The sequence below is a fragment of the Pagrus pagrus genome (genome assembly GCF_965226575.1).
Source record: "Pagrus pagrus genome assembly, chromosome: 4".
In the NCBI taxonomy this organism is placed as follows: domain Eukaryota; kingdom Metazoa; phylum Chordata; class Actinopteri; order Spariformes; family Sparidae; genus Pagrus; species Pagrus pagrus.
The window spans coordinates 33,288,418-33,314,090 of NC_140188.1; the positions used below are offsets into that span (position 1 = coordinate 33,288,418).

Here is a 25,673-nt window from a genome sequence, read left to right on the forward strand (position 1 = left end):
TATTGTGTGTTTGCTACTGTAGGCAGTTGAGAAACTAAAATAAAAGCTTTATACAATATAAAGCTAACATTGGTGTTATCTGGGATATGTGGTGGAAATCACATTGAAATCAAACTTAAAAACCCAGATTTAGACTGTTAATCACTACTGATCATGTCTTGACTCTCTGTGATTGTTTGCATGAATGTCTGTATGAGGGGTGTATCTCCATTTGGTCTGATTCAAAGTCCATTTGTGAGAATGAACCAAAGCAACATGACAGCCTACACAGCCAGTCAATCAAAAGCTTAGACACAGAGCCAAAGAATCAACAGGAGCCCCTGCCAAGAAGAAACTTCATGGGGGTAGACAGGGTAAGCTGGGGAATACAAGTTCTGTGGTAGAAAGTCAAGAAACTAACTAGAGAAGTGAAAGTGAACAAGCTTTACTCTGCTTTTGAGAATGTGTTGTAGTGTGACAGCGGTTTGGGAGTTGAATTTGGCTGACATGGGAAGCATCAGAGAGAGCAGTTTAAAGGGACAGCAAACTTCTGATCCCTGTGATTTTCATCTCATGCAACAGAAAAGGGTGAGAGAGCGGGGAGAATAGTCATGAGGAAACAGGAAAACACAAGAGAGAAGGAGGTGAAGAGAGGAGGGGGAGGAGGAGCAGAAACAATAAAAATGCTAATGACTTAAGGCCTGGAAAGAATGATAAAGGCATTAAGACAGAAAACACAAACAAGAGAGGCTCAGAAACAAAGTTTTAAGTGAAAAACAGTCAACAACCTGTGTGTTGTTTTTCCATTACCTTCATCTCCGTCTGCATTTGATAGGGCGCAGCATGCAAACATGCAAGTAAAGAGAGGGGGTTTGAGATAACACAGCTCATGGATTTATCAATTCAGTCACAGGAAAATAATAAACATAAAACAGCACTGACAACCCAGCATCATGCTTTAAAAGAGCAAGCTGAGAGGTTAGACATCTAACTGCTGAAAACACAAAGCCCTGTCATATATAAAGGGATGGTTAATGATACTCTGCCAACTGCCATGAGTCCTTGATGGGGTTTCCCCAGAAAAACACAATAGACTCAACTGAAGAATGTCCTCTAAGTAAAGTAAGAGCCAGTGCAGACTGATGACTTCTTCTACAATCTTCTGACTACAATCTTATAAGTATTGTTCTTTCATGCTCCAAGGTATTTTTCATTGTCATGTGGATGCAGGGAGGCAAAAACTGACAGATGAGGTGTGCTGATTATTCTAGTTGGAGAAAACCTGGGTTGATTATTATTTAACAAAATAATGCAAGACATCTCACATCTGAGGAATGACGCTGCTCTTTCACTATCCTTTGCGCTCTGTGCAGACACCTCACTTCACCAAAATCACTGATGTTCAGTAGATGGGTACTAATAATGTTCTGGGCAGTCAATCACCTGCTGTAGAGTCTTCCTGTCCTGGGCCTAAACTAGCACCACAGCTAACACCATAAAAGTGAACATTAACCTTTAGGGGAAAAGACCACAAGCACTACGTTACACAGGAAAACCCACTGTATTTGGCAGAGATGTGGACTTGAGTCGTTTCGAGTCACTATTTTGATGACCTGCAACTGGACTTGACACCAGAGAAATGACTTGACTTGACTTGACTTGGAAGTTTAAGACTTGACTTGAGTCATGATGACTCGAATGATTTGTCAGTCTGTCAGTATCTTACTGGTCAGAGGTGATGAGGATGGGTTAGATGTAATTTTATGATTGAGAAGACTTTAAGACATAAAATAATTTAAATAAGGCTGTTTGTTTTTTATTTGTACTAGATATCAGTAATCATAACACAAATTAAACAATTTTAAAATTTTGAACAGGTTAGATGACTTGGCTATTAATATCATTATTAGGCAGACAGTCTTCATAAAGACCAGATACTGCATGTGAGACTTGACTTCAGGTCTTGTAGAGCCAAATCATAGCAAAAGTTATGTAGACAGCATTAGGCTAATCACTAGCACCATGCTGGTGTACATACAGGTCTGTATATGTATGCTGCTTAACTTGGAGGATTTTAACTGACTGCACTTATCTGTTAACTACAATCCAGTGTTTACAGGTTTTGCAAACTAGAGAGCAAACAGAATCCTTATTGGTCGGTTCAACCAAATACAAAGAACATTTTGTCACTTACCTGTCATAGAATCTTGCCCTGCAGATACACTTTATGTCCAGAAATATAACAACCTCAACATACTTTTGCATGCTCTTTATGGGTCTTGTTTGAGGACATACCTTGGGTCTTTTTAACCTGGTTTGGTCTTGGACAATACCAAGTCATACAATGATATTTTAGACAATGATGGGTTTCCAACTTTGTGGTACTTTGAAGGCCTTTTCCTGTTTCAACAACAATGCCCCTGTGCCCAAAGCCAGCTATATAAAGAAATGATTTAGTTGGGTGTAGAACTACTTTACTGGCCTGCACAGAGCCCCGACTTTAACACCAGCAACACACCTTTGTGAGAGCAGATTGTGTGTTGGACCTCACTAATGCTCTTGAAGCTGAATGTGAGCAAATGACTGAAGACAGGTTCTAACATCTGGAAAGACTTCACTGTTAGGTTGCCACTATAGTGAAAAAGGTTTTTTTGTGATTTGGGTGACTCTTTAAGTTGACCATCGTTCTCTACAATTTACAAACTGAACAATCAGCGTGACGTCAAAAAGCGGCTAACAGATAAACAGTAAACTGCCTGCTGAGTGTGTGCATTCAAATGTCAAGCCTGACACCTGGTGGCCATGGTGGAAAGTCAACTCCAGTCTGTATATTTTACTTGAGTGAAAAGGATTTGCATGTAATTCAGTACAGTTTATGGTAATTAGAGCAGGGTCATGTTGTCATTAATGTTCAAGTAATGAGGTGATTTAAATGAATACGTGGTTGGCAGGACAGAGACAGTTTGCTTGGTAAAACCAATAAACCAAGTGTTCAGAGACAGCGATATGAGAAAAAGAACTAAGGAAGAACTAACTGTTGCCTTCCAGAATAGAAAACATGCTACATCATATTTACAACATGAAAGAAAATAGTAGGTTGAGGCAACAAGTCAAAAGTCCTGAAGTTGGTTCCACTGCTCCATGTAAATTTCACACTGACTAAAGTCCAGTTGTTCTGTCACAGTATTTGATTATCTGACTCCATTTTATAAATTGATTTTTTTAACACACTATTATAACCTTCATTAATAAACAGTTCATTTTTAGTTAATTAAACTTAAGTTTGTAGTTATTTCACTGTTAACAAACAATGAAATGCTTTATAAACAGGCCTGGAAAGTAAAGGAATACATGTAACGGAATTACGTAATTAGGATACACAAGAAAGGTAACTGTAATCCAGAAAAAAATGGAATTAGATTACATATATATTTAGTAAAAGTGGGGATAACAGAATTACAATTTTAAGATAAAGAATGATATACTGGTCTGTAACTGCAAGGGCACATGTGCACACATGATAACACTTCACGAGTCTCATCACTATGGTCTTTTCTCTAGTCTTCATTTGCATATGTTCGGTATTGAGGTAATCAAAGAGTAACAGAAAATAATTAAGTTACATTACGTAACTATCAGAGTACATTTTTAAAAGGAACCCTCTTAATCCCTGTTTATTAACCAGCATTTATAAACAAAGCAATTGTTTATTGTTAAATTGCAGCCAATGTTCATAAACATTTGTAAATAGTTAATAAATACTGTGTAGTTCATTTATCTACATTATTTGGATGCCAATTATAAAGTTGTAACTGATATTAACAAACCTTTACAAATGCTGAATTCAAACTTTTAACTCCTCAGTTGATCTAATGGTGAAATGGTGAATAAATGGTGAAGTGAGAACTCATCTTTGAATTGTTTATTAAATCAAAGACAGGAAGCATTAGAGTATTTACATATTACAGTGCTTTTGGTTTTCCCTCTCATTGTCCTACTTGTCATTTGATGAAAAGGAATGGGATTCTGTGAGTGACATCACAGTCTTCAAGTTATACTGAGCTTGGACCAATACAGAGGATAAAAACAGGAGGAGAAATTTGCCACTGCTGTCTTAGAGACAGGCAAAAGAGATGTCACGCATGTATTTGGTTAAATATGCATATCTGAGTTAGTTTATCTTTATCCACACGCAAATGATACATCAAGATTTATCTTAGTTGTGAGTTTTGTAAAAGGAATTAACTAAGTGTCTTGGAGATTGTGTTCTGGGCTTATCTGCACTTACAAGATGAGAACACACACAACAAAATCGAACATCCAGCCAGGCCTCATAATTAACCTTGACCTTGCCTATCAAACATCTGTGTATCTGTGTAAGAATTTTCACGGTTCGTTCCCAGTATATTTGGCCCCATCTCAATGAGCCTGTTCCTGGTTTGACCTCTCCCCTTTTAAAATGTCTAAGATAGTAAAGGCTATAGTGCTGCTATGGAGCACTACAGTCAGGGGCACATTCACGAAAGATCTAATGTATTTGCTGGCTGTTAGTTGGGAGTTCCTACCTTTAGTGGCTCCTGCAGCCCCCAAGTGATAAATGGCTCCCAAGATGAGCCAGAGGGCCTTCTGCTCTTCACCAGAGATGCCCAGCACCTTCATGGCTGCCTGCAGCTTGGTGAACTGCTGTGAGGCTCGCTGCTTGTCCTCAGGCTGGAGGAGATAAGATCAGATCAAACTTCACTGATCATAATAGGCCACATAGATCACACAATGGAAATGTGAAATGAATCCCTTCAAACAGACACATCTCAGTTAAATCATTTTAGTGTAATCACCTTAGACTGAGGTAGGATCCCAAAAGCACTGTTCTCAGCCAGGTGGTTAAAGTGCAGCTCCGTTCTGGGAGAGAGGAGGAGAGAGGCAAGCTGCTGGGGTCAGGAAGTTCCTGGGTGTCAGTGAAATGCTGACGCCTCTGGACGTTGTTCAACATTTTTAATATCACATGAATTGCACCGTTTTTTGATTTAGTTTATCAAACACTAACTGTCATCTGTAATGCAAAATGATAAGGATTCAAAAGTCAAGGCATTTAGAGTGAACTACTGAGTGATTATTTTATAGGGAAGAGTAAACGGAGGGAACCAGGGAGTGATTTCAGACTCAGCCCCGTCACTAAATTTAGATGAAACAGTGGCTTTGGCAACAAGGACTATAAACTCAGAGAGAGCTGTAGAAGAGTAAATTTCATCAGAGTGAAGTAAGCTGTGGCTCTGACCTGATACTTGATCATCTGAATCATTAAAGACATTTTTCTAAGAAACTCTCAGAACACTGTGCTGTCTGGCCAATATTACACCATTTTATGTTTGCTGATCAGTTTGATTATTTTATGATTATTTCTCCTGCTAATTCTATCAAATTATAAAATGTTTAAAATAATCTCAACAAAAAAGATAAGGAGGAACCACAACACACTGCATGATTTCATCTCCTGTCTGTAAACACTAACTGGCCAGGAACAACTACACAATAAAGAATAAATAAATACAATAAATATGTATAATTTGTAAAACATTTAACATTTTAAATACTCCATAATTATGCTATTCAAAAACTGTTGATAAAGAATTGCTAGAAGAATCACTTCAGGCTGCTGTCGGCTCCGGCCATCAAGTAGTAAAAGACGTTGAATGTGGACTCTGCTTCAGGTCGTCTGCTCACACGCAGTTTCTCCAGCAGCATCGTCTAAACACAAAGAAGCACTGAGTCAGGAGCGTGCATATTCTATGGATATAAACAGTACAGTATGTTGAAGTGTGGGTGGATTTGAGTTTCCAGACAGTCTCAATTTTGTTCTGCAAACCTGTAATATCTGAAACACTTTGGTTAGCTTTGGTTTATATTTCAACTGTGAAACTACACTGCTCAAAAAAATTAAGGGAATACTTTAATCACACATCAGATCTTGATGAATTATTCAAGTTGAAAATCTTTACTGATGTACATTGTATAATTTGTTGCGAACAAAATGACGTAACAACGGTCAATGGAAACCAAAATCATCAACCCATTGAGGGCTGGATCCAAATCACACTGAAAATCAAAGTTAAAAATTTAATTGACAGGCTGATCCAACTCAAAATGTGACTCAGTAGTGTGTATGGCCCCGGAGTGCCTGTAAGCACCCACGACAACATCTGGGCATGCCCCTGATGAGTCAGCGGATGGTGCCCTGGAGGATCTTCTACCAGACCTTGATCAGGGCATCAGTGAGCTCCTGGACAGTCTGCACTTGGAGGCGTTGGATGCACCGATACATAACGTCCCATAGGTGATCAGTTGGAATTAGGTCCAGGGAATGAGAGGGCCAGTCAATGGCATCGATGCCTTCATCATCCAGGAACTGCCTACAGACTCAGCCCACATGAGGCCGGGCATTGTCCTGCACCAGGAGGAACCCAGGGCCCACTGCACCAGCGTAAGGTCTGACAGTCGCTCTGACGATTTCATCCCAGAACCTAACAACAGTATGGGTACCGTTGGCTATGACATGAAGGTCTGTGCGACCCTTTAAAGACCATCACTGACCCGCCACCAAACTGGTCATGCTGGATGATGTTACAGGCAGACGAACGTTCACCACGGCATTTCCAGACTCGTTCCTGCCTGTAACATGTGCTCAGAGTGAACCTGCTCTATCTGTGAAGAGACGGGGGTGCCAATGGCGGACCTGCCAATTCTGGTGTTCCCTTGTGAATGCCATTCGAGCTGCACGGTGCTGGGCTGTGAGCACATGTCCCACTAGAGGACATCGGGCCCTCATGCCACCCTCATGGAGTCTGTTTCTGACAGTTTGGTCAGAAACATGCACACCAGTAGCCTGCTGGAGGCCATTTCATAGGGCTCTGGCAGTGCTCCTCCTGTTCCTCCTCTAACAAAGGAGCAGATGCCGGTCCTGCTGCTGTGTTGACGCCCTTCTACAGCCCTGTCTAGCTCTCCTCATGTAACGGCCAGTTTCCTGGTATCTCCTCCATGCTCTTGAGACTGTGCTGGGAGACACAGCAAACCTTCTTACGACCGCACATATGGATGTGCCATCCTGGAGGAGCTGGACTATCTGTACAAACTGATTGGGCTGCAGGTACTGCCTCAGTCTACCAGTATCGACAAGGACACTAGCAGAACACAAAACTAGAGAAGAATCAGTCAGGAAGGATAAGGAGAGAGCAATTGTGGATACTTAATTGTCTCAAATGAATAATGAACTTAGTGAAAGGTTTGCAAGTTGTTCACCTGAATATAAGAAGTTTGCTACCTAAAATTGACCTTTTAAGAGTCTGGCTTACTTACAACAAACCTCATGTAATCACTCTCTCAGAAACCTGGTTGAACAGTAATATTCCTGACAATGATGTCAAACTTGACAACTATGTCCTATACAGAAGTGATAGGGGTTCTAGAGGAGGGGGACTTTTGACCTACTGTATATCTCCTCAAGTCTGACTTCAGAAGTAGTCATACCAACTGAGAATCCTTTGTATTTTTCACCAGAACAAAAGATTAATTGTTGGAAATATCTATAGACCTCCTAAATCTCCTACGGAATCTACAAATCGTATGTTATCTACCATTAACTCCTTAGACCACTCAGGTGAGAAAATTATCTTAGGGGATTTTAATTCTAATTGGCTAGACCAGTCCTCTCTCAACGATCGCAATCTTTCAACAGTATAAACCTCACACAACTTATAACTGAACCCACCAGGGTGTGCTCTAGCTCAGCTTCCCTGCTTGATTGGATACTAGTCACCCATCCTGATTGGATACTAGTCACCCATCCTGATAGAATTATTCAATCTGGAGTATTATCAGATTCTTTAAGTGACCACTCCATTGTCTTTTGTGTTTGGAAGATTAGAATGCCTCATCTTCCTCCTAAATGTATTAAAGTAAGGAAAGCTAACAACATTAATCCTGATCTCTTTAACCAGGACATTTTAAACATAAACTGGGAGAGGTTTCAGTTAATACCAAATGTTGAAGATGCATGGCATTTCTTCTACACCGAGTTCCTTGAGGTCATAAACAAACATGCACCCTGGTCAACAATCAGAGTTAAGGGTAGACATCTTCCGTGGATTAAAGGAGAACTTATTAATTTATTCAAACAAAGAGACAAGGCTTGGAAAAAATATCGAGCAACTAAGGATGTCTCTGATTGGATTGCTTATAAAGATTTGAGGAATAAATGTACAACCAAAACAAGAAATGCTAAAGCTAATTATTATAAAGACTCCCTAGCAACCAATTTTAAAACTAAATAAAACTACAAAAAACCTCACTATCCATATTAAAATGAATGATGAAATTATTAATGATTCAATTTTAATTGGAGAAGCCTTTAGTCAGCACTTCTCAGAAACTGGCAATTCTCTGTCCAGTATTCAATGCTCTGACCTCACCCTGATTAATGAAAGGTGCAAAAGCTCCTTCTCCTTCAGAACTATCACCTCAACTGAGGTTCAACGGGTCATTGACGGTTTAAGCTCTGGGAGCAGTTGTGGTCTAGATGGGCTGGAGATTAAATTCTTTAAATTGGCTTCTCATGCCTTATCATTTCCTCTGTCTGATCTATTTAATTTATCCCTGACTACCTGTGTAACTCACTCATCTTGGAAATGTGCCAGAGTGACCCCTCTACATAAAGGTGGTGACCCCCAAGATAATAACAACTATAGACCCATCTCAATCATCAATAGTATTGCAAAAATATTTGAAAAACTTATCTTTAACCAATTATCCAACTATCTCAATGATTACAATATTTTATCTCCACACCAATCTGGCTTTCAACCCAACTTCTCGACGATCACTGCTCTCACAAAATTCACCAATGATATACTATCCTCCTTTGACAATAATATGCCTACTGATGCCATATTCATTGATCTATCAAAAGCTTTCGATATGGTTGATCACTACCTCCTCCTTGACAAGCTATATGCTATTGGTCTCTCATCAGAATCAGTTTTATTTTTTAATTCCTTTCTTCACAATAGAAGCCAGTGTGTCTCCTTTCAGGGCACTCAGTCTGATTTTAAATCAATAACAAAAGGTGTGCCTCAAGGGTCATCTTTGGGTCCTCTCCTATTTTCCATTTTTGTCAATGATCCTCCACAAACCTGCTCCGACTGTCTAATTCATCTTTATGCTGATGATACTGTAATCTACTCATCTTAACCTAACATTTCACAAATTCAGCACTCCTTACAATCTAGTTTTAACTGAGTTCAAAAATGGTTCTCTTCTAACAAGCTTCTCCTTAATAAGAAAAAATCACATAGCATGTTCTTCAGCACTAGATCTGATCTACTACCCAAAGACCTGTCCTTAAATTTTCTTGATGGTGCACCACTAGAAAATGTAGTAGAGTGTAAATACTTGGGCCTCTGGCTTGACTCTCAGTTATCCTTTAAGCCACACATTGACTCAACTACAAAGAAAATTTACTCTCGCTTGTAATTACTGTATCGTTCCATTGATTGCTTCACATTACAGGTCCGGAAAAGAATCATAACACAATTAATATTTCCTATTCTTTACTATGCAGACATTATCTACCAAAACACCACAGAAGCAAATCTTCGCCCTCTCACCGTGCTTTATAACAGCCTCCACAGATTTGTTCTGAGATGTCCCTACAGAACTCATCACTGTATTCTTTACGAATCTCTGAATTGGTTAACCCCAAAAGCCAGAAGATTTTTTCACTGGTCACCATTTTTAAATGCATTCACTTTAATCTTCCTTACTTCCTAACTTAAAACAATTTCTAGTTCCTTACAGCACACAATACAACCTAAGACATACCGATCACCTCTTCTTCCGCACTCCTAGAATATTTAAAGAATTCGGGCACCACTCATTCCAGTTCAAGGCTCCGTCTGACTGGAATAATCTCCCATGCCAACTTAGGTCTACGACCTCTTTTCATGATTTCAAAGCATCACTTCTAACACATTTGCAAACTCCTTGTTCTTGTTTCTGATTATGTGTTTGTTCTTGTTTTTATTTATTTTATTTCATTTTATTCTCATTTATCATTCATTTTCTCAATTATATTATGGTGGTATCTTATATACGTATTTATTACATAAACTGATATTCCTGTAACCTTCTTTCTCCCACTTGTACCAAATTGATTACTGAACTTAGATTTGGCTATCAGTGGATTAGCCTGGGTCTGGAGAGCCTTGTCTGTGTCTGTGTGAGTGTGTGTGTGCATGTATAAGTCCTGTAATGCGTGTGCGCGCGAGTGTGTGTGTGTGTGTGTGTGTGTGTGTGCATACGTGTGTGTGTGCATACTGTACGTGCGTGCGTGCGTTCGTTACCTGGATGGAGGCAAAGGCCACCTGGCCAGCCTGGTCAAAGTCGAGGGACACTACGTGGGAGAAGCGGCTGGCATTGGTGTTCATAGACGTGGAGCTGTTGCCAAAAGCCTCCAGGATGGTGTAAACGGCCTGCCACTTCTCAGCTGTGTCAGCAAAGACATAAAACACTGTAACTCATCATTTCTTCTGTGGGATCAGTGAAAACTCTTGAAAACTGGCTATCACCATTTTATTGGATCCTAGAATTCTGTTCCGCCTGCTGTTGTTTATCAATTAATACTTGAGCAGTTTGTCTACATGCAACTTATTACATCCTTGAATAGATGACAAATTCGAAATGTTCCAGCATGTAAACAGAACTTATAGTTACCAGTCACATCAGAGGTAAGTCACCCATGATGCTAGTAAGTCTGCAACCGGTACTAACTGATCACGGACCGAAAAGACCAAAGCTCAAAAGAACACCCACCTATTTTTATTTTCAATTGTCTGCTGTAAACATCCATCAGTTTATAGACCCACTTCCTGCTTCAGTTTTGACAGTTTTCAAGTTTATCTACAACTAAAGTGGTTTAGATAAACTGTTGGTTTGTTTACCATATTGGCAATAGGGTTGCACAAATAATCGAAATTAATTGAAATCACAAAATCACAAAAAAGTACAATATCCAAATCACAAGAATCTTTTGTTTAGCGTAAAATGTGTGAGAATCAACATTATAACAAAGAACTGTAGTGCTGCAGAGATGATCTGGCAAACACAACTTCACAATATGTAAGAAAACATGTTTGTTTAGTATAGATCCAAAAATGAAAACTGTGAAGAAAAAGAAAAATCTCAATTTTTAGATAATTTTTTTTGTGGAAGTTAGGCTTAGAAAATAGACTCCATATTATATTTAAGGAAACCATTTACAGACTGCAGTTCTGTTACCTCTTTTTGTCTAACAAACTCTACATCAGTTCCCACTGCAGTGATATAGCACAACACTATGCGCATCTTACGAAGTGACGTGCATCATATTCATTCATGTATTTTTACTCTGTTCCCCTCTTCACTGTCTGCAGTCTCACCAGAGAAGATTTTGCCCGTGCTCCCAGCAATGGAGACCAAATACTGGACCAGGTGCTGACAGTTTGTGGTCTTGCCGCTGCCAGATTTGCCCAGCAGCACGATGGATTGATCCTGCCGGGTGGTAAGTAGGTTGCGGTAGGCCGACTGAGCTACAGAGTAGATATGAGGAGCAGAGTCCTCACGTCGACATCCTTTGAACATGTGCATCACCTGATGAGGAGGCAAAAGATACTCAAAGCAAGGGAGAAGCACAAAAGAAGCACGAACAAAATCATCAGCCACAACCACAGTGCTGCTAACGCTTGACAGGTGGTCTGCAAGCTTTATCAACATGATTAAGACATTTTATATTTCATATTTCTTCAGAGTTCAATTTCAGGTAGAATTTAATACACTGCCTCACTCATCCTAGAAATTCTATTTACGTTACACTGTAAAATTGCTTGAGCAATATTATTTATTTATCAAAATAATTTACCAATTTTAATATTTTTCATTTGCTGAGAGAAACTTGTCTAATGTTTGTTTGCTTCAAATTTTCAGCAAAATAATGCTTGTGTTATTTACACAACATGGACTGAAACTGAAATTTGAACATATCATTCCAAACCTACAGCCATTATTAAAATACTAGTTTGCCGCAGTCAGCGAGTCTTAAAGCTTACCTTCTCAGAGTACATGGAGGGTGTGCTGAGGGGGTTGATGACGACCATGTTGGGTCCAGCGTAGGTGTGGATGAGGTTGCCTCCGTAGCGCTGCCTTAGGCAGTGCATCACACTGGATTCATTCAGATAGAGCAGTGAGGCTAGGTCCTCTGATCGGCCGTATGATGGAGGGTTGGCCTACACAAACAGATGACGATTATGGCATTCAAACAGGAAAGATGTATACCAGATACAGACTTTTTAAGCCCTGAACCGTTGGACGTGGAGCTAGTCTCAGGTCCAGTGGTAATGTAAGATGATCTTGGGAAGATAAGTCTGGGTTCAGGTACTTAAGGTCAAGTACGGAGCATCAGTTGGAGGAATGTTGAGGCAGCACATAACTCCTTGATTCCACTGGGCATGTTTCTATTACCTGGCATGTGCAACACTGTTTTGTTTCATCCTCCATATCCCACCAGGAATGCTTCTGGAGCTGAGCGTCATCCCTGCCTGATATTTTTGACTTGCTCAGATTATGTGTGTTTCGTCATTTCTCCTAGATGTTTTGTGCTTCTACTATGGTTGACTAGGCTATGAAGTTAAATCGTTTCATTGTTAGTGCGTTTTAAGTGAGTTTATTGTTTACATGTCTGATTTTCTTGTAGTGCTGTAGATCCCACGTCTGCACAGGGTGTTGTAACTGACCAGATGCACTATGCCATTCTGCTGTCTGCTTCCAGCCTGGCTCTATCAGCTCTGTGCAACTGGAAGCGGCTGCTGTCCGCTTCAATAAAACTTGGTGAAGATTCTCAGCAAAGCAGAGCAAAGGGCCGCTTCCGGGACGCTGATGAAACGCACCGTGGCACAATGTCTACAGCGATCGTCTACAGCCAGAATACAGACGTGCCCAGTGGAATCTGCCGTTAAGGCTCTGGATACGCACACAATATTTGTAATTAGGATCAATTCATTGTTGGGCTCTGCACATGGGATATGTTGAAAGCAAAAAAAAACATATTACATTTAATGCTAATAAGTTAAGATGGAGGTCTTCTTGTCAGACTTTAAGGTGTTTGTGTCATCAGTAAACAACATTATAAGAGAAAGAGTTAAAAAGTGCTACACATATAGGATAAAGTGCACAAGTCAAATCCCCATGTACAAACAGACATACATTCATACATCATACATCCCAACATACATTTACATACAAAAACAAGCATGATGCACAGACAGACAATTTATGAAAACGCCAACCTATAGAAATTTGAGGATGGGTACTGCACATCCTCAATTGACATGATTCAGTCTTCCAAATGATATAATTTATAATGTCCATAAGCAAAAATTATTAAAAACTATTGCACAGCCATTAACCATCTTTAACCATATCCTGTTTACCTTCTCCACATCGTCTTCGTCCACATCCAGTGTTGTCCCATCATGTTCAAGTTTGATTTTCACCTTGCCCTCTGGCAGAGAGCCATCCTCTGTCTTCACCACAGTGGCTGGGAGGAGAAAAGGGAAACAAACACAGGATAGCTATCAGTTCTCATACTCATCTGTTTGTGTCTCAACTGATTAATTCAAAGGCAAAACCAAAGCAGGAAAAATATAGGATTTTTATTTTTTAAACTTTTAGACCACAAACCACCAAATGAATGTAACCAGAGCTTCTCAGGCCTCTTACAATGGGAGGAGACCACATAACCTTCTCTCTCTGGTAACAGAAACATTTCCAATCTTATAATCTTTCACCAACCATGAAAGGTTTTTTAAGTCTGTTCACCCAAAATAGTCTATTTACTGTATGTCTACATACTCCCACAAAAAGAACAGAAATTGTAGAGCGTCAGTGTTACGCAGGAAATGTTGGCAGTGCCCCAGCTGTAGCATGTTAGTTGACTAAGCTGGCGTAGAAAATTTCATTTTGTGATGCTGCCTCCGAACACAAATTAAAGACCATGACATCTAGATCCATTGTATGGGACATTATGGCTGTCCAGTATAGTAACAGTGAAAACGGACAATTGTCAAACTGTACAGCAATGCTGTAGTCAGGTATGCCTGTGAAAATACTTTAAACATGTCATTTATCACCTGAATGTGTGGTTGGCAAGTCCTTCTCTCTACAGTGTTAAGGCAGTCTTTCACTGCAGATTTGGTGATTATCGCTGCAAATATGTGACCATACTCAGTCTAAAGAATACAGATTTAAAGTATAGTTAGTATATATAAATAAGTGCTTGAGCTCTGCTAGAATGTGCCACCAATGCGGCTTGTTGGCCAGTCGAGTTGTGCTGCTCTGTATAAATGAGTGTCATGATGTAGCTACATTTTGACATTTGTTAATTATATATTATAGTACAATACATATAATATACAATATGCCAGAATTTGAGAGCCTTAACAGTTACATCAGAGTTATGGCCAATAAGCCAGTTTAAAAAAAAAAATAAAAAAAAAAGGCAAAAATATTATTTCTAGCATTTGTTTCCCTGGTGTATCAAAAACATGCCTAACTGTGACCCAAAACCTAAGTTCCCAATGAACTTGTGAATTTATGTACTATTACACCCTTGTAATGTATACACCATGTAATATGAAGATCCATAGACTAGACCTGTCTTTTCTGTTACTACCTCCACCAAGAAGGTTATTTCTTTGGTTCAGTTTGTTTGTTGGTTTGTTTGTCTGTTTGTCAGACATCACAGGTAAATTCAGTAGCAGTAGTAGAGTTCAATAATGTCAAATAATGATCAACAGGTAGGGACAAGATGAAAAGGAAGAGTTTTGCATGCTACAGTATCAATACCGACTTACTGTGGGACCGCTGTCACACATTTTTTGATGGACTTTATGAACTGACACAGTAACAATCGAGTAATCCTTTAAGTCATTGTCTTTTATTGTAATATTGAGGTGAAAAAAATTATGTACGGAGAGGATTTTGGCGAATATGATCATTCTTATATCTTCTTACTTTTATTCACTAGCTTTGGCAGTGAATATGTATGGTTTTAAAGTTTATTATTGTGGGAGAGCTTTTTGTTGTGGCACATTTTTGCAGGAACAAGTTTTATGCGAGTAGTTCAAATGGGATTTGTTTAAAGAATTGTTTTAGTTTGTTTTTACCATTTACTGTTTTTTAAAAGTTCAAATATCTTCAAAAATGGCTTGAAATCTCACCCAGGGAGAAGCCATCTTTGTGGATTAGCCAAACTTTCTCTGATCCATACCAGGCCTGCTCTGCTGCAATCTGCTCCTCTGTCTTCACCTGGTGGATAGAAAGGAGAAGGAAAAAAATTACTGGACAGCAGGGACGGGGAAATAATTTTTGCCAAGCCACATAACTGGACCACTCATAGTAATACTGACTACTGACTCTTTTCCAGTATTTCCAGTCAGACACTAGTACATGCTGAAAGGTTGTGAAGGAAAAAGCCTGTCAAAATGATGACCATGCAGTGGGGGAAAGTGGACTGAAAGGTCTCACAGTCCACTGAGCACTGCATGCTCCTTCAGGGTGGTATGTAAGAATGTGTGCGAGAAATTTCAAACCAGACAAATTTCAAAATATCAAGGCTCAGGGGTGAGTGAAGGGGGTTCAACAGCAACCCTGGTAACCAAAATGCCAGGGATTACCTTGGTTTGGTGAACACAAAGGGGATAAAGTGAGGAACACAACAATGATAAATAAAAAGAATAAATGAATTAACAGTGAAGAAAAGTCACGTTTTTTTCCAGTTAGAGCTATTGGTGACTGCTTAGATTCACATAACTTTAATGGGAAAAGTGAACAAGACACACTGCACTTCACAAGCAAAGGAAGAGAGCACAACACAGCACAACATTTCATAGTGCAGGGTGATCATGGGATGAGCTGGTGGTGAATGAACACTCAGTGCACAGTGCAGGCCAGACCTGGGACTGCTTAGCTGCAGCATGAGATGCCTGAAGGAGGACCACAGGGTCCTCTTCCACTGATCCCTGGTGATTTGGCCAGCATGAAAAGGTCAAAGGTCACAGTTATATATGAGCAACGAATGTTATACATACACATATACAAATAGATAGCACACAGATAAATAGAAGGTCATCTGCGTAGCTGTAGACTGTGTTAATGCTTCTGAACAGAGTGGAATTTACCCGTTATAATCCACTTAATATGAATATTACACTTGCACTGGTGAAGTGTTTACAGATTCATGAAATAAAATTGTTGCATGACAACAACAGAGAGTTTTTGCATAATGAAAAAGGAGTATAGGAAAATAAAATTAGTCATACCACACTCACTTTAAGAGTGGAAATGTCACACATGCATGTCTCAAAATGTACCACTCCATCACCATGGCAATCTTTAATATAAAATCCATGCAGGTAGCTTCTATCAGCCTGATGTATGATGAAAAAACGCAGTTACGTCATGCCACTGTGTTACAAATTGTAGCTCATGTCGATGACAATACAAAGAAAGACCTGCCAATAAGCTTTTGACTGAATAATTCACTCTTTGGTCTCCAATATCAAGAGACAAAAAACTCAATGACTGTTCAGGAAGTAGACTTTATGAGTCAACAGTGGGTTTGGGTTTGCTGTCAAACCATTGGATGCATGGGCGTATGAGGCATATAGAATTTGGGTGGGCGCTTCTAACAGATGTTTGGGGGTTTTCCCTCAGAACATTTTAAGGGTAGGTGTCATTTCATATATTGTGGTGCTTTTTATAAGGTTGTTTGATGCTTTTATCTGGCTATACTAGCATTAGAAAAATTATGGGTGCCATTTTATTTCATCCAGGGGAAGTGTTTGGCCCCATGTCACATATTTAAAGACAGTAAAAAGCTAAAGTAAAGAAATTGATTCAATGACTAATTTATAACAGCTTTGTGGCACAGACCTATTATAGTGTACTTTTTGGAGCTTAAAATACATATTTGCTGATATTTAAAATAGCCAATAACCTAAAATACAACACATAGAGCAAAAACATCTTGTGAAATATCTAAATCAATGTGACACAATTACTCACAAACAGTGACTTTTGCCGTTTATCATTTAAAAATTTTTAATAACCTCACACAATTATCAGGTGCCCAGTTATATTAATTAGCGTAAAGGTTGAACTGCAGTAACAATTAAAAGATTCAAAGATAAAAAATAAAAGATGACAGTTTCCCCCCTGCCTTACACCTTCTTTACTTCCCTCTCTTTTAGTCTCATTTGCCATCTTACTTTCCTCTTTTTTGTCATGTTTCTTCTTTCTCCTACGGAGTATATTCTCTGTGCTCAACGCTTTTTGTAGCAACAGTGTGTGAACCACCTTTACTTAGCTGCCTGGCGCCATGCATCGATAACTAGATAAAATTATCACTGCTCATGTGTATGTGTGTGCACATTAAGTGTCAATCTGCCTGGGTGCAAGGTAGCAGTGAAAACATGGTGAGGAATTTCGTTGATTTGGACATTCTCTTAATATGCAAGTGGAATGGATTTGATAATGAAGCACTGACACTGCACTGAAAAGAGCGCAGAGTACATTTTTTAAATACGGTAAAATTGGAGAGGTACTAAACTATTAATATTAAAAATATAATAGCTGCAACGCCATGATCAGATGAGTGAAGGACAGTCATTTTCCTGTCTTTAATCTCTACCAATACAAACATTAGTTCAGGACATGTTTAGCCCAGTTCAGCATAAAGTGCTGAAGCAAAAGGGGATCTTGTCTAGCTCTGTAAAAAGTCTCTATAGGTGTTTTATTTAAGCGATGAAATTAAGCAAAAGTTAGCCTTGTTGCCTAAGAAGGTTATCACCAATGTATCAATGCATCAGCTAAGAGTTGTTCTGCCCAGCAGGCGGTGATGAAAATTTAGCTCCAATTCTAACTGCACTTAAGTCCACAAGGTATAGATTTTCTTTTCAAGCATATAAGGTTACAACGTTCAAATGAAAGATTTAAGTTGAGCATGTCCTACAGCTCTCTCTGTAATGAATGAACAGAGACAATAATCCCAGACCATTCATAGAGGTAATCTCTTTAAAATGTGGTTCAATTTATGCCAGATGATGAAAAAAAAACTGTTTTGATTTAATCCTTAGCATGTCTTGAGGACCATGAGACAAAACTCTCTACTTATGACAAGCAGGATTATTATCACAGCAAGGCTACCAAAAAAAATACAAATACTGAAGGAAAGGAAAAATGGAGAAAAAGAGGGGGAAGGATTTTGGGCCTTACACTCCGACAAGCCACACGAGTACAAATTCCAGCTAGGAGGCCCAGAGGAGGACTGGAGGACTGCAGTACCTGAAGGGAGCCATGGGGCTGTGGGGTGGCAGGGATGGGGGCTTGGATAGAAGATGAAACACTGACTGCCGGCTCCAGCTTAGCCACAAAGAAGCCACAGAATGACAACGACAGCCAGTGAGTAAGGCATGGAGAGAAGGAAAGACAATGTGGGGAAGAATGAAAGACAGTGGAAGACAAGGTCAAAGTGGAACCTTGTTCAAATAAAATGCATTGCATAAACGAAAAAAAAAACAGAGCATGGAAACTTGACAGCATATTGGAATACAGATAAATGATAAATGTTTTTGGGAATTGCAGATGAGTTTAAACACATACAGTTATTGTTAACTGTCAGAGTGACACATTAGTAAGATTTTACTAGAAGGAGAATGTACTATGAAGCTGAAGAGTGGATCCAAAGTGGAGTGCTGTAAATCGAAAAGAACAAATGATCACTACATGGAGATGTACTGGTGCGGTTGGTGAACGGTGGAAAAGGGTTCTTTGATAACAACACAAAGTGTGTGGGCCTTAATAAAGAGGAGAAGTCAGCTATGAATCTCAGTGAGCATTTCAGTAAGAAACATTCAATCACAGAGACCAAAATCATGTTGCATGCTCCACTAATGCCAAACTGAAGCTAAATATTGCAGATCATGAAAGCTGCAATTACATTCATCACTTTAAAATTTTAAACCAGTGGCTTCTTTTGTTTTTCAATGTTATTCATGACAGTCCACTGCCACTGGACATCGATAGAACAGCAGTCCAAGACTCTGTATTAGATGAAGTCCACCTGTTCTGCATACTATAACGCTAAATTCTACTCAAATAGTTAACAATGTGCTGTAGACAGCATTTCAAAAAGGTTATGAAGTTTCTCCTAAGAAAACAACTCACAAAATTGAGCAATTTTAAGGGAGTGTGGACTGGCGATAAAGCATTGCAAATTATTTGGGCATGCAGATGCAAGTCACTATAACATGCAGCTTGGCAAAATACATAGGTTCACAAAATTCTGACCAGAGAGCAGAGAACACAATCAGAAAACGGCAGCTGATCATACCAACTGTCACTAATTAATGGCAATTCTGTAAATGACCTAACGACAAGCTCAACATTCTTGTCTGTTCAGTGTGTCAGGTATATATTTGATCAACATTTAGACAGAAGTATTGGATGTATTAGGACTTTCTATGGGGTAGATACTCAATATAGATGAGACTCAGTCCTGAGCAAATAACTACTTAATCGTGATATCCCCAGTGTGAATAGGAAACTTTCTAATGAGTCTACAAAAACAAGCAAAGATAATGAGTCCAAATATTCAACTCAGAAACTGAAAATGGACTTTTGAAAGCAGACATAGTAAAAAGATAAGTAAGTAAGCAAGAAGTAAGTAAGCAATACAATTGCATGATGTTAGCCAGAAAGGTTAGAAAAGTAGCAGTTTGAGCATTAAAGCCAGTGTGTGTGTGTGTGTGTGTGTGTGTGTGTGTGTGTGTGTGTGTGTCTGTGTGTGTGATGGGGCTTTGGAGGTATGCAGATGTTAGCAGCATTTACAGGGGCACTGAAGATCCTCATGAGCCGTCTCTGAGCCTCCTCGGTGGGACTGAGCGGTGCCTCCTACAGGTCAAAGCAGCAACACATTTACACTCAGCCCACTGATAAAGATGCAGCAAAGCCCATGACTACACACTAACAAAAAGTTAGAAAACAGATGGAGTAGTATTCTCATGTTACTGAACTTTCTTCCTTCGATACAATACCTTGTAATTATCGATTTTCAATACCATGTTTGATACCATGGGAAAAAATTGACATAACATTGTGGGCATAACATTTGTAATTTTTATTAAAAGATAAATATAACAAGGCTTGTGGTTCTGTGTGTTAAGCACAACGGCAATTTAAGGTAATACACTATATAAGGAGGCAGGCCTATGTGGACACAGCAGCAGTGTGTGTGTGTGTGTGTGTGTGTGTGTGTGCCTCTGTGGACTCGCTGTCAGAGAGAAGAAAGAGCCAGAAAGCACAGCGGGCATCAGTACTGATACTGTGGAAAATGAGTATTGAAAAGTTTAAAATATTCAGAATTGATATTTTTGACAGGACTAATATGGAGATTTGATTCATTCCTCTTAGAAATTAAAGACCCTCATCATGTCAGCCACAACTGCCCTGTCCACAAACACACTTCTGTCATCAACTTTACAAATGGGTAATTGTGGAATCACATTCAAAAAGACCATGTTCATAGTAATCCCAAATAAGGAGCAAAGGTCAAAAAGTGCCTGAAACAGCGTGCACACGTGAAAATCAACAATTCCCACACACAATAATAAAACTGTCAGGTTAAAAGAATATTTGCAAGACACAAATTGAAGCATACCAAGCCAAGCAAGTGGATGAGTACAGTGAGCCAGAATATTTTTAAATTAAATCAACAGAGTGGGGAAATGCCTCTCCTTATGTATCCCTAACCCAAAACTAAAACTAACTGTAATGTATCATGCCAGTAAGTACAAATTACAGGTCGAATGATGTCATTAAGATTTGTCTCAAGGAACTTAATATCAATCCTGCAAATAAAGTTTTGTTGTTTTTGATTTTTTTATGGTGGATTTCAGATCTGCTACATACCGCAATCCCAAAATATGACAGAGTTCATGGTTTGAAGATTAGCAGATTCTTGAAGTTACTGTAGTGGTCAGATGTTGTATGTATTTTGGATTAAACTAAGACCCAGTGAGGACTTAGCTGCACTAAATTAGTAAGAGTCCAAGACTGCTTTTTTATTACAACATCTGCGATCTGTTGAGTTCCTTGTAAGTTGTGTCATCTGTGCTTGTTTATGGGTTTTGCTTTGACTTCCTCTCCCAGAATGCAGCATTGCAGTAATTGGCTTTTCATCAGTCTCCTGTAAGTGACTAAACATGCTAGTTTACTGAATACCCTGGTTTGGAGTGGTCTCTGGTGGGACAGGTGCCTTTGTAAACAAGGCTCACAAGCTTCAATCAGCTATGTGTGAGCTCATGAGTTAAAAAAAAAGTAACAACTGTTCTCCCTGTTTTGATAGTAAACTCTTTCACACACATGTTTACAACTCATAAATCTCATAAAGAAAAGAAGCTCCTAAAATCTGCAAAACCTCAAAAAGTACAAATAAACAACTTGCTAATTTGACAGCAAAATCAAGTTTTTGAGGAAATGAGCAAGTTGTAGGGCTGCCCCCAAATAGTCAACCAAGCACTGGTCGACCAAAAAATCATTAGCAGACCAAAATTTCATTGGTCGATTGGTCGCAGAAAAAAAAGCCAAAAACATTTGGAGCCGTGTCTTGTCAAATTTAAGTCAAAATCTATGTTACTGGCGGCTGGTCTGTGTATAAAAGGCTGGAGGGCTTTTAATTTGAAGGGCCAGACACAGGAGGTCGTGACACTCACTCACTGTCAGTGTTTTTTTTTCACACGGCAGGTCCCTTCGACATCGCAGTTAGACAGTCAACAATTAATAGCCAACCATGTCGGGAAAGACGTCTAAAATATGGGATCATTTTGAAAAGAAAAAGGATGACCCCCCCCCCCCCGAGTGCGGCGTAACATGAAGGAGAAAGCTCCATGTTACGCCGCACTCGGGGATTGACGCAGGACTGGCAGGACTGCTACTGCTAGGCTACTGCTAACGTGAGTTGTTGAAAAACCTTTTTAGCAAACTTTGTGTACACAAACGATGTTCTCAATGTTCGTGTTCATGTGTAGAGACCCTGGTGATGCTACAAGCAAAGTTTCATGTTGTGTCGAGTCTTCTTAGTGTTTTAAAAATAGCGATTTTGATGCTACAGAAAAGTTGCACCGCGCACCTCCATTGTGAGTGTAAGTAGCCTAGCTACCCGCCCATGGCGGCCCAAACGTTTGAAAACAGAGATAAATACATATTATTATTGTTATATGGGCTAATATTAGACTATTCGTGTGTACTGGGGAAGCTAAATTATCCAGCTCACTGTGTTTTACTTATTGTGTAAATCTCTCTACAGGCGCATCCACTTTACTGTGGAGATATATTTATTTATTTATTTTAATATATATATATATATATATATATATATATATATAAATATATATGCGTCGATTAGTCGACTTATCTTTGACAGAAGGGACAGAAAGGTCACAACAAAATTGTGGTCAGGACATTCACAAGTAGTTCCTACTCCCTCACCAACTACTGTCGAGGTGCCTAGAAGCAGGCACTCAACAACAGAGGACTAGCTTTGTTCCCATTAATAAAAGACAAAAAGAACAATAGAAGTCTTGCCAGTCTGCCAGTATAAAACTCCATTGGCAGAATAATAAAGACCAAAAAGTTAGACAGTTGAATAGACTAAGATTAAGTATATGTGTACACTTTTTTTCAAACATGCATTTCAAACGGCCATGCATTTTCCACACCAAAGTCTCAAATGTTGACCAGACATGCTAAGTGTGGACACTCTACCTCTTGCTTACTGACAGCAGGTTGTTGAATAGGAATGACGCCTGGAGGGGGAAACACTAGACCAGGATTGGGGAGGGGAGGCTGAGGGCTCTTAGGAGTTGCGAGTGGAGAGGGTTTAAGAGCTGGGATGATATGTGATGGAGGAGAGAGGGAGAGAGGTTTGTGGGCCACTGAGGTGGAAGAAGGAAGATTTGTTTGGGTGGGTTTTGTGGCATAAGTTGTTTTGGGTCCAGGTATGAAGCCAGGAGGTGGAGACAAGGGTGAGGGCTTGGGAGCTGGGATAAAGCCAACAATCGGTGGGAGAGATGAAGGTCTAAAATGAGTCGATTTAGAAGAAGTTGGAGCGGAGCGCTCAGAAGCCATGCTGCTAGGGTTTACAGCAACCGCAGGAGATTTGACTTCCAGTATAACTGGACCAGAGCTTGTAGCTTTGTGATTGACCTCTTGTGGATTCAGGGTGGATTTATCCTCTTTCTTCTCCTCTTTTGTCTCCTCCGGCTCAACTTTTTCCTCTTTCTTCTCACTTTTCTTCTCTAACTCTATTTTTTCAGGTCGCTCATCCTTGCGTATTCGTGGGCGGGGCTCTCTTGTCCTGCCTCTGACCATTAAGTTTGTTAATCCTCGTGAAATGTCATCTTTGTCTTCTGTTTTGATGACATCATGTTTAAAAGAGAACCCTGACATCACAGGGGGCTTAGACAATGAAGCTGGTGTTGGCACTGCTCCAACTGGTTCAGTATCATGCTTGGCTGCTTCTAGAGCTTTGCCTGATTGTTGTGTTGACACCTCATCCTCTTCTGTGGGAAGTACCTTCCTGACAACACGACGAACCACCTTCACTACTTTTTTACGAGTCACACCCTGGTCATCTGTAGTATCCATCTGGTTTGTGCTGGTGCCTGGAAGTTTGATGTCATTGGTGGTGGTACCATTGACCACGCTTTTGCCAAGTAGGCCATGTTGTTCTCGTTCCCTGTTCATAACCGGCTCTGGGCCCAGAGCAGCTTTTGGTGGTCCAGGACTCCTCAACTGCTCTTCTGTCTTAAATGGCGGCTCAGGGCTTTTGAAGCGCTGTGGCAACTTAACAGGTGTCCTGACTTTAGGTGGGGAGGGACTCCTGACCCGGGCTGCCGATTCCGCAGAGGAAACTGGTGGGGGACTTTTTGCCCGGAATAACCGACTGCCAGGGTCTAGAGCTGGCACGGACTTGGCCTGGTTGAGCTGCCCACTACTGTCTGGCTACTCATAGAAGGAAAGAGAGGAGGTATAAGGATGGTAATGATGAAAGAAAATTCAAGCATCATGTCTTTATGATAACAACATTCAAAGTATTGGTACACAACAGTTATTAAAGACAAGTAATAGAAAATAGGTTAAGACTAACTCTTACCCCCTCAAACCCTCTGATGATAAAACAGAATCTTTAAGCTTTATAAAATCAGGCGCACACTGCTGTTCAATTTACATCACAGATCCATTTGACTTGACTTTTTATTTTAATCCAGAACTACAAAAAATGTTGTTGTTTTTTTTAAGAATAGCAACTCATGATCAACCCATATCAATTTCAGGTGTAAATCAATAACTTTAAGTTTAAGCCCCGCCCCTTCCAAGTACAGATATGGATACAGATTATTTGGGTGGTTAAACATAAACAGATAAAGATAGCAATTGTGTTGTACTGGTTCATCCCTTTGTAATCAAAATGTGACGCCAGTGAAGATTCACACCTCTACTGTGTAGAAGAGCAGCCAGTTGCTTATTACATCCCTCATTGACTCCTGGAAGAAGAACCCTGAAATCCCACAATAGGTATTCTGTACTAGTAAGGTTTGCAGGGCACTTATGATGCTATAAAGATGCCAAAGTGTCTAGGAGAATGACCTGCTGCTTACAGTATGCAATTAAATGCAGAAAATATTCTTATAAGCACAAGTAATAGTTGACACATTTCTCTAGAACCATCCAAGACTAGCTTTAGGGTCTTCAGTCACATCTTTATTCAGACAGCGCATAGCCTTTTGGAGAACTGGGTGATTTCAACTGACTAAAAATGCTTTAATAATGTCATGACTCTGACTGCCTGAAATAAACAACATGTATTCCACTGACTAATAAAGGACAGAATTTACTTACACTTTTGCTTTCTGGCTTGTTCTCTTCCTTGATCTAAATGTATTGATATGAAGACAGAAAGATCAAAACCTTGACACTACATGAAGCCTTTGTCTACCACACACCATGCAAACCTCAAAATATGTGAAAAATCTGACAGCCATCTTTTGCATAGAAAAGACTTTTGCACTACAAACATCTCTTTCATTAGAAGTACACTCAGTCCTACTATTTGAAGAAAATGATGCAACTGCTGCATTGTAAGTGCATAAGTGGTACAACGGGACAGCAAATGGGGTAACAACAGTAACATATGAGTGAAAGCCATAAAATTTTTAGTGTGATGCAGGCCGCATGTTTCTAAAGACGTCAATAGACAGTGTAAAACATTAGCACACCATGCTGTGTGAGAGCGTTATGAAATGTCCAAATGAGACTTCCCTTTTGTTCCCAGAAGGAAAAGCGAGATGAGAATGCCATGTTGGCTGATCTGCTGTCATGGGCTGTGATGAATGAGACGAGAGCAGGAGAAGGTGGAGGGGAGCTAGGAAGAATGGTGAGAACGCAGATGATGAATAGGAATGAGGATCTTAAGGCAACAGATTGTAACACTCGTAACAGTGTCGGCAGAGCCACATGTAGATGGCACGGCAATGGATAGGGTCTCCAAGAAGTAG

General features: G+C 39.7%; 1 protein-coding gene across 6 annotated transcripts in view; it reads right to left on the minus strand.

Annotated features, from left to right (window-relative positions):
* Window positions 1-25,673, minus strand: part of myo18ab (myosin XVIIIA b) — a 182,098-nt gene that overhangs the window by 113,864 nt on the left and 42,561 nt on the right. For 2 of the 6 annotated variants that reach the window (XM_084351389.1, XM_084351386.1), the window contains exons 2-15: window positions 25,438-25,540; window positions 25,018-25,050; window positions 22,882-24,120; window positions 19,948-20,010; window positions 18,334-18,480; window positions 16,014-16,079; window positions 15,279-15,366; window positions 13,491-13,597; window positions 12,111-12,287; window positions 11,445-11,655; window positions 10,371-10,513; window positions 5,624-5,724; window positions 4,815-4,878; window positions 4,545-4,689 (exon numbers count right to left, since the gene is read on the minus strand). In XM_084351389.1, the coding sequence (XP_084207515.1) occupies window positions 4,545-4,689; window positions 4,815-4,878; window positions 5,624-5,724; window positions 10,371-10,513; window positions 11,445-11,655; window positions 12,111-12,287; window positions 13,491-13,597; window positions 15,279-15,366; window positions 16,014-16,079; window positions 18,334-18,480; window positions 19,948-20,010; window positions 22,882-24,120; window positions 25,018-25,050; window positions 25,438-25,476 (2,623 nt within the window). In that variant the 5' untranslated portion in view covers window positions 25,477-25,540. Of the gene's footprint in view, window positions 1-789; window positions 802-4,544; window positions 4,690-4,814; window positions 4,879-5,623; window positions 5,725-10,370; window positions 10,514-11,444; window positions 11,656-12,110; window positions 12,288-13,490; window positions 13,598-15,278; window positions 15,367-16,013; window positions 16,080-18,333; window positions 18,481-19,947; window positions 20,011-22,881; window positions 24,121-25,017; window positions 25,051-25,437; window positions 25,541-25,673 lie in introns of all 6 variants that reach the window. The other 4 variants (XM_084351391.1, XM_084351388.1, XM_084351387.1 and 1 more) reach the window with 3 other exon arrangements.